This window comes from Erythranthe guttata, chromosome 3 (genome assembly GCF_056151865.1).
Source record: "Erythranthe guttata isolate IM_541 chromosome 3, IM_541, whole genome shotgun sequence".
NCBI classification, from domain to species: domain Eukaryota; kingdom Viridiplantae; phylum Streptophyta; class Magnoliopsida; order Lamiales; family Phrymaceae; genus Erythranthe; species Erythranthe guttata.
In genome coordinates, this window is record NC_142535.1 from 7,857,370 (window position 1) to 7,867,431 (window position 10,062).

General features: G+C 39.2%; 1 protein-coding gene across 1 annotated transcript; it reads left to right on the forward strand.

Annotated features, from left to right (window-relative positions):
• Positions 1-376: 376 nt before the first annotated feature.
• LOC105966841 (uncharacterized) lies at positions 377-1,861 on the forward strand. The gene is made up of 2 exons (XM_012991418.2): positions 377-1,163; positions 1,263-1,861. The coding sequence occupies exons 1-2, from the start codon at positions 377-379 to the stop codon at positions 1,859-1,861; spliced, it is 1,386 nt and encodes a 461-aa protein (XP_012846872.2).
• The last annotated feature ends 8,201 nt before the right edge of the window (positions 1,862-10,062 follow it).

Sequence of the window (10,062 nt, forward strand, 5' to 3'; positions counted from 1 at the left end):
GTTGGCATACCTAAGAAGGTTCATTTCAATCTCAGCCGGTCGATGTCAACCATTCAGCCGACTCATGAAGAATAATGTTCCCTTTGAATGGGATGAAGCTTGCACTAGTGCCTTTGAAAGTATAAAATCGTATTTAACGAAGCCTCCTGTGTTGATTGCACCAGTGCCCGCACGATCGTTAATACTCTATATTGCTGCTCAAGAACGATATGTCGGAGCTTTACCAGCCCAGGAGAATGATGATGGAAAAGAGAGCGCCTTATACTAAAATGAATTGAACTACTCGCCAATCGAAAAGACATGCTTAGCGCTCATTTTTGCAATTCAAAAGTTGAAGCATTATTTTCAAGCACATGTTGTCCGTCTAATCTCAAGGATGAATCCTCTAAAGTATGTCATGTCAAAACCCGTTTTATCCGACAGACTCGCAAGGTGGTACCTGCAATTGCAACAATTTGACATAACATATATTCCACAAAAGGCTGTGAAAGGACAAGTTCTAGCCGATTTCTTGGCGGATCACCCTATCCCTGCAGAGTGGGAGCTATCCGACGATTTACCCGATGAAGATGTTCTTGTGATTGAATTTAGTCCTCACTGGAAGATGTACTTTGATGGAGCTTCTCACAGAGAAGGAGCGGGCATAGGAGTAGTATTCGTCACATCGAACGGCGAAGTGTCGCCTCACTCTTTTACCTTAACACAAAATTTCTCTAACAATGTTGTTGAATATCAAGCTCGTATCCTTGGGCTAGAAATGGCAGTTGATATAAAGCAACTAAATTTGGAGGTATATGGAGACTCCAAGTTGGTGATCAATCAAATACTCGGATCATACGAAGTAAAGAAGCTCGATTTACTCCCTTATGTGGATTATGCTAAAAGACCTATCGGATACCTTGGTGATGTAACGATAGAGCATGTGCAAAGAAAGGATAACAATCAAGCGGATGCATTGGCAAAACTTGCTTCTACTTTAGCCATGCCCGAAGACGGAGCTCGTATACCAATTTTCAAGAGGTGGGTCGTACCACCAATCTTTGAACATGAAGAAATTGAAGAAGACGAAACTCGAGTGGTTTACGTGTTTGAAATCGAGAAAGAAGATTGGCGTCAATCATTTGTGTATTACTTGAAGTACGAAAAGTTGCCTAATGATCCACGTTAAAGAGTTGATATACGACGTCGTGCGGCTCGTTTCATCTACTACAAAGATACACTTTACAGGCGTTCATTTGATGAAGTCTTCTTGAGATTTTTAGGTGATGACGAAGCCGTTCAAGCCATAGAAGAAGCTCAATCCAGAATTTGCGGCGCCCATCAGTCAGGACCCAAATTACATTTCCGAATAAAAAGAATGGGTTATTATTGGCCATCTATGGTAAAGGATTGCATGGAGTATGCCAAAAAATGTCAACCTTGTCAATTTCATGCAAACTTTATTCATCAACCGCCGGAGCCATTACACCCAACTGTTGCCTCATGGCCCTTTGATGCTTGGGGTTTGGATGTGGTTAGACCTAAAACAAAGTCTTCTGCTGGACATCTCTATATCTTGGCAGCGACAGACTACTTTTCCAAATGGGCTGAAGCAGTGCCTCTTCGAGAAGTAAAGAAGAAGAATGTTACCGATTTCATCCGCATCAACATCATCTACCGTTACGGAGTTCCTCGATATGTGATTACAGACAACGGAAAGCCATTATGCAATGGTGTGATCGATAAACTTTGTGAAAAGTTTGGCTTCAAGCATAGAAAGTGTTCAATGTACAACGCTGCCGCCAATGGACTCGCTGAGGCCTTCAATAAGACTTTATGTAATTTGCTGAAGAAAGTGATCGCCAAGTCAAAACGCGATTAGCACGAAAGAATGGGAGAAGCTTTATGGGCTTATAGAACAACGTATAGAACACCAACTCAAGCCACTCCATATACGTTGGTGTACGGTGTGGAAGCAGTCTTGCCTCTTGAAAAACAAAATCCATCATTGAGGATAGCTATACAAGAAGAACTCACTCAAGAAGAAAACGCTCGTTTGCGTCTTGTATAATTGGAAGCTCTTGACAAGAAAAGATTAGAGGCACAACAAACTATTGAATGCTACCAAGCTCGTCTTTCTAGGGCGTTTAACAAGAAGGTGCGGTCGAGATCGTTTCAAGTTGGAGATTTGGTACTTGCCGTAAGGAGGCCCATCATCGTCACACATAAAACGGGAAATAAATTTACTTCAAAGTGGGATTGTCCTTATGTCGTCAAAGAAGAATACACAAATGGAGCGTACAAGTTGGTTGCCGAAGATGGTTTAAGAATTGGTCCGATAAATGGAAAGTTCTTGAAGCGGTATTACGCATGAAGCGGAGGAAAAGGCTCCTGGCCCACATGAGTTGAAACTGTGCACGGCTAAAAAAAAAAAAAAAAAAAAAATGTATCTTTTTTTTCTTTGAATTACGTTATGACTTGATCCCACTCGGGGTACGTAGGCAGCTTAGATATTCTCTAAGTTCAGTCCTTTCATAAATAAAAAATAAAAAATTCTACCTTTTTTTCTTTTGAACTACGTTATGACTTGATCCAATTCGGGGTACGTAGGCAGCTTAGATATTCTCTAAGTTCAGTCCTTTCCTAAAAACAAAAAAAAATTCTATCTTTTTTTCTTTGAACTACGTTATGACTTGATCTCACTCGGGGTACGTAGGAAGCTTAGATATTCTCTAAGTTCAGTCCTTTCCTGAAAAAAAAAAAAATCTATCTTTTTTTCTTTGAACTACGTTATGACTTGATCTCACTTGGGGTACGTAAGCAGCTTAGATATTCTCTAAGTTCAGTCCTTTCCAAAATAAAAATAAAAAATTCTTCCTTTTTTTCCATTGAACTACGTTATGACTTGATCCCATTCGGGGTACGTAGGCAGCTTAGATATTCTCTAAGTTCATTCATTTCCAAAAAACAAAAATCGTTGAAAGTATAAGTGCATAATACTAAGGGAGCAAGATGGAAAAGGATATTTTTTTTGTTTCATGAATCATAAAAGTGAAATAAACAAAAAAAAAAAAAACCTAAATCTAGCTCAAGCGAAAGGGTCTAAATTGTTCCACTTTTCTTTCGCATCTTCTAAAAGCTCGGCATAAGCGCGCAATTCTTCTACCAAATCATCACTTAAAGGAGATGTATTTTCAATGGCAGCAATCTCTTCGTTAATCTCACGAATTTCAGTTTGAACAGTATCAAGGAGGTCTCGCTGTTGTTTTAATGATGATCTTAATTGTCCCACCCTCACCTTCAAAGCCGCACGCTCTTTCTTGACACTTCCCAAATCATTATTGGTGACTTGAACTTGAAGAGTCTCTTTGCGTTCTCTAGCTTGAGTATTATGCAAATGATCTTTAGCCTCATCTAATTGTCGTGCTAGAATCTCTTTAGATGCCTTCTCAGAGTTCAACGACCTCACCTTATCATAAGCCGTCGCCTAGGAAAATAATGACTTCAATAATTCCTCTATGCAAGATATATCGAAATCACCAAGATCCCTCATGGTTCCAACAACAAATTGGACATCTTCTTGAATAGACGAAATTGAATCAATTGACGTCCGTACTATCCTCACACGAAGATCTTGCCATAATTGGCGAAAAAAAACCCGCTTGTGATTTTTCAGGAAATTTTCATCCACAAAAACTGAACAAGCACCATTGTACGACCCTTTCGCGGTCTCTTTCATCTTGGATGTTCCGACAGGCATCAAAGCAGTTGGCGGCGAAGCTGCACTTGAGCAAGCCTTGGCAGTGGAGTGATGACTAGCTTGAGATTCCTCGTGATCGTCAACGTCAATTATCTCATTTTCCAACTAAAAAAAAAAACACAAAAAAAAATAAAGAAAAAAGAAAAGTGTTAAGTGCAACCTTCTCAGCAAAAGTGTCATTTGTTCGAGAATGACTGTCCACGCTGTTGTCAATATGAAGATCTTGTGGTTTTGAAGATTGTGGGTCCCTCTTCGGCCTTTTCCAATGACGTTCTATGTGGCTATCGTCACTCTCATCCGATGGAGGCAAAACATTCTTCATCTTTATATCTTTTGGTTTGGAGCACATTTTCGTGAGAAAGATTGCCGAGACTATTTCTTGCCTGATCTTCATTGTCTTCGAGTGGAATCTTACTTAACTCCAAGTTCATCAGACTCGCAGCTTTATTTTCAAGATAAGTTCCGTAAGCTTTAGTCCACCATCTCTTATAGCCGTCCGTGTGAAACTTTCTCGGATTTTGAGGAACGATGGAAAACATCACTTTAGACATGTCGAGCAAAACACATAGACGCCAATAACGGAGTCCGTCTATTAAAGAAGACTCGCGAACGTCTTCATCAAGTACTCCGGGCACATCTTGGTAATACCCAAATTGACGGCTAAACCGATGAGGACTATAGGGCTCAATAACGAAACGATTACCACGCCGCAAGGAGAGATAGCTCGAGCGAATGGCGATGAAATAATTTCTCTCGGACCCTTTCGTCGTTCCATCATCAACATAGAAAGAAGACTCGCTCCTAGGGATCGTGGTGCAAGTCCAAGACATAAGATCTCCTTTGTGAATCCTTTTGCGTGCATCCGCGGGAGTGTAGTATCTAGCGTTTCCTTCTACGGAATAAGATATCATCTTTGGGCCATCTACAGCTACGCTTGCAGAACTTGACAATGGGTCTTGAAATAAAGCGACAACCAACTATAGATGAAGTGAATATGAAACGGAGAGTTCTCTTGATGGGGTCTCAAGGATCTCGAAATCCTATTTGTGCCGTTGAATATGCTGGCTAAGACAGGAACTGCAAGACAGACTTCTTCGCCACTCGCCATGATGCTAGCCATCTTGAACGTTGAAGGACGTATCATGCCCACATCATCAGTGGGGAGAACGAAGGTGCAAAGCCAACAAACCAAATGGGCCGCTAAGTATGTCTCGGACCTCAGTTCAACATCAACGCTAATGCTCGAAAACACAACTTCTTCATGTTGATCCATTTCGCATGTGCTTCAATATTGCCGGAAGGATTGTGAGTTGACTTGGGGCGAACACCCTTCTTTTCTTTGTGCGGAGGAGGTTGAGTGTACTTCTTCTGCTTCTTCGACTAAAACTGAATCCAGCTTTTGACAGAGACATTGGAGGACAGATCTTTAGAGCGCTTCCGAAGTAAGTGGTAGGCATGGAATAGATATCGGCAGGAACGGTGAGAATATCGAACACACTTTGCATCAGAACCAATGAGTTCTTGAGAGGCAGGGACAACTTCATCGTAAAGGAGCCCGGTTAACGGTAGCCAGGAGAGGGTGTGCAAATCCCATAACGAGATAGACATTTCTCCAGGAGACGTCAAGAGGGTATTTGTAGTTGGACACCATGCCTCGAAGAACGCCTTCATAACTTCGGAATTGTAGTTGTACGTGAAGAGGGAAGCGTGTACAGGATCATAGATCTTCACGGACATTAGCTTGTGCTGGCAACGACTGAGAACGTCTTCGGTCCATTCCCAGTACCCTTTGAAGAATTGAAAGCCGCCAGAAAGCTTAAGAGTATCTCCCCACTTGACTTTTCACTTCACGATGTTGCCTCCCAAAGTCGGCAGAAGGCTTGGACCGCTTGATTCTTCCGAAAGCGAAGATATGTCTGGTTTATGATTTGATGCTCGCAAACTATACACATACTCGTACTTATTATGAGGGTGCTCGTGGGACCAAACGGACATGCGATTTGGAGTCGTGAGACGTGGCCATTGCTTTGCGTAAGAACCAATAAGGGGGGCATAAATCGTCAAGATGGTGCCTTTGTCATTCGGTTGGTAACGATCGTCAAGAATTACCAATTGCTCGTCACCAAAAGAGGAGAAAGATTGCTTGAAACAAACCATCGGAAAATGTATCAAAATAGTTCAAAGAAAGAGCGATTAGTTCCACATGCAAAAAAGAAAAAAAAAAAAAGAGCGCGGGGGCAAGGAACCGTGCTAAAATCGAATATTCTACCAATTTCTGTACCGAATCTTTCGAGTTGCGAAACTTGAATGAATGAGGAAAAGAGGGTTTAGTTTCGATGAGTGGAACTAATCTGGAATCGAGCAAAAAAAAACTAAAAAAAAAAAAGTAAGAGCGGTTCTCATTGTCAAATTATCAAAACACTTGGTGGACACGCTTAAGAAAACAGATCATGCAGAAATTTGATAAAACAAGCTTACCCGAAATTCAGCAGAACGACCAAAAAAAAAAAAAGGAAGAATTGGATTCGATATTGCCGAAAATTCTTCTACTTCTTCTACAGAAGACTTGACGACCAAATATTGATGAATGAAAGATTGCGTAGGGGGTCCTTTTATAAGCATGGGTGGGTGAAAACCAATTAATACTAGGATTAGAAGCAACCAATCAAAAAGGAGTTACAAATTGAATAGGAGAAGGACTCTCGGTGGATTTGAATATAAATATGCTATTTGAAGTTTTTGGGAAGTAAAATTGTATCTTATTCTTTTCTAGTCATGATGACAAACCCCATTAAAATTATATTAATTCCTTAAGTGGGCCCTACAAGAAACTTGTGTACGTTTGGTTTACAATTCTAGTCCGCATCCTACTGGACTTCAACCAATTATCGGGCCGAATTGATCAAATGACAGTTGCGCTCAAAATTATATATATTCTCAGGAGTACATGCCCAAGAACAGACACGTGAGGGGTAATTAAATCTTAAAAGGCAAAAATATATTTACGAATCGACTCGATATATTCGTGACTTATTCACTTCAAGACGCATCATTTGTAAAGAAGTCTCGAGGGCGCAATTGAAGACAAAAGAAATTTCATGGCTAAATTTAACTCTATGGGCATCGATGATATGTGCCATGTAAAGTGACGTACAAGTCTTATCAATTATATATTTTTCTATTTAATTTTAGGCATTTAATTAAATTAATTCCTAATTTAATTGATAATATATATATATATATATATATATATATATATATATATATATATATATATATATATATATATATATATATATATATATATATATATATATCAATTATATGTTTTCTATTTTAATATTAGGAATTTTGTGAAATAAATTCATAATTTAAATAGATAATTGATTTTTAGATATATATTGACAATAGGATTATTTCTTTTCTCCCAAGTTAAAAGAGATAAAGATCAATTAATTATTGGCCAATAAAATTATTTCTTCTCTTCCAAGTTATAAGAGATAAATATCAATTTAAATCGGGCCAATCAAATCGCGCCACATCATCAGTAAGGCCCATAAAGGACTCTTATTCTACCACTATAAATAGGGATCCTCCCTTCACAAAAAAACACAACTGAAGGAGCATAAACCGTAGGAGCAAAATTCTCTCTACAATTCAAGAAGCAAGGAAGAAGAATTCGTAGGAGGTAAGATTCTCTCTCTACATTCAAAGTGTTCTTCGTCAAATTCGAGGTGTTCTTGAGCAAATTCAAGGCATTCTTCATCAAATCCAGCGTTCGATCCGATAACGGTGCCAAACCTTCGGATTAACGTTAATCAATTCAAGATCATTGGAAGATTGAAGGGACAAATCCATCAAGCATTTCAAGATCTTCAAGTCAAATTTAGTCAAAGTTCAACGTTCAATCCGAGATTCTTGTCGCAAGAACCTTGGAAAACGTCATTCAAATCCAAAATCAAATCCGGAGAAGATCAAGTCAACGACCCGACTCCGAAAATTCAAGTTCGATCCGACATTGAAGTCGGAAGACCCTTGCAAAACGTTATTCAAATCCAAAATCAAATCCGGAGAAGATCAAGTCAACGACCCGACTCCGAAAATTCAAGTCAACTATATATTGTTCTAGAGAGAAGAATCAGAGGATTAAAATAGAGATTGTAACCCGCAATTTATTTATTTTAATTCAATAAAATTATCTTTGTTCAATTTTTCTTGTTTGTTTATATCGCAAATAAGAATTTGTTCTTACAGTCGGCAATGCTTTAGTGAATAAATATGCCAAGTTGTTGCATGAATGTATCCGATGAATGTCAATATCACCATTCTTTTGTAGCCGGTGAGTGTAGAAGAACTTGGGTGATATATGTGTTGGGAATCAGGCACGTGTACGCAGCGGAAAACAAAAATTTTATATGAAAAACAAGTTTAATCATATAAACACGTATTCGATAATAGCAATTAATTGCGTACCTTAATGCTTCCAGCGTAAATTAAAATAAACATTTACATACCTTAATGCTTCCAGCGAAATTAATTTACAACATACATATTATTAATTAGATAATTAAATCACGTAGCATGCTCGCAGTAAATCCCGAATTCATACATCAAAATTTTTACGAAATCATTCAAATAAATCCATTCTGCATGTATATACGTTTAATTTAATCTAATTAAATTAAAACCTAATTAAAACGGATCTGAAAATTACCTCTCGAAGCGTGAGGCGAGTTCTCGGATAGAAGCTAACTGCCACGGAAATAAATTCGTGCAGTCCGGAGCAGCGGCGGCGCGTGATGGTGCGTGCAACGGCGGTTCGGCAAATCAACTCCTTTGTCTTCCTCCTCGCGGATTTCACCTAGTATACCGAATTCAACTGATACGTGGAACTAGACACAAAAAAATCATAATAAAATGGAAGACTAAAACAAAATGATAGAACTACCGAATAGTATCGGCGCGTGGGAGCCGATTCCGGCGATAGGGCGACGACGATAGTGGTGGATGGTTGATGGCAGTGGACGTGAGGAGTGAGCGGCTAGGGTTTTTTTCCTTGTGTGTTGTGCAAGACCTATAAATCTTATATTTATAGTGTCTTGTATAGAAGCCCTAACGGGCTTAAGTTGGTCCGGGCCCAACATCTTAAGTACATTAGTCTTTCTTCGCTCGTTTCTCACAACTCAATGATTGGAAAATGATAAAAATTATATTTTCGGAATCATTGAAACGTCATCGTCATTACAAATGCCAATTCTCGATTTCCAATTTCTAAAACTGGAAACCCTAATTTAGTGGACCTTTTAAATTTGAAAACTTCCCAATTTAGAAAGTTAACTAAGATGTTTGTCTAGTTCTTTCCATTTCTTATTCTCATTAATAATTTCAAATTAAAAATGTTAGACTCAACCATATTAACTTTCAATTATGCGAAGATTAAACATTTTTATCTTTGACCGTTTATTCAAAGAACTCGAGTGCATGAGCATTGAGACCCTCGATGGTTCAGGTGTAAGCTAGCCGTGGGTCCACAACTCTTTTGGGTTTAAACTCGTCGCTAGAGTTACAATTAAGATTAAGCTCGTTTCAACCTAATCACCCAACGAATCAAGATTGATGTCTAGCAACTACGCGTCATCATTCCCTAGATACAAGTGAAATTCCTGCAACAACCGTGTGATATAGTTAACGTAGAGTACGATCCCTTCGATTCATATGTCACGATTGAACTAGAGATATTGGTTCATCGAGACCTCCTTAGTAGTTCATTAACTGTGCGATCATTCTAAGTGTTGCAATCAGTACGTGCATGACTTAGAGAATCGAATTCCCTAATCATAACTTAGTCAGCTCTGGCCAGAGACTTAAACATTACAAACTATGAGAACACACATGACATCCGATACTATTCTAGCGATCGAATCCCCGACTACAATGCACAGACCTCCCACTAGATTTCGGACTGCACGAACACAGGCCCTTGGGGCGGTCCTCGGTGGAACTCATGGACAGGTCACGATACAGCTGGTCCTCTAGTGAAGTCACGGTGATGTCTAGGTCTTAAGGACTAATGGTGTACAACTATACCATAGAGATCTCTACTCGATTATTGAGAACAACTTAGAGATAGGATTAGGGAGTTTAGTGAACTCGTCAACTTATGAGCACCCACTTATGCATGCCGATATCACAATACCGTTTACTGATGAGATGCAGTACACATACACTAAGTGCAAGTCTCTTAATGGGAAAGGTCGATATCCTCATTGGTGGCGTAACCCTTCGACTAGGAACACGGTTTAACAGTTATAATACTTAAGTAA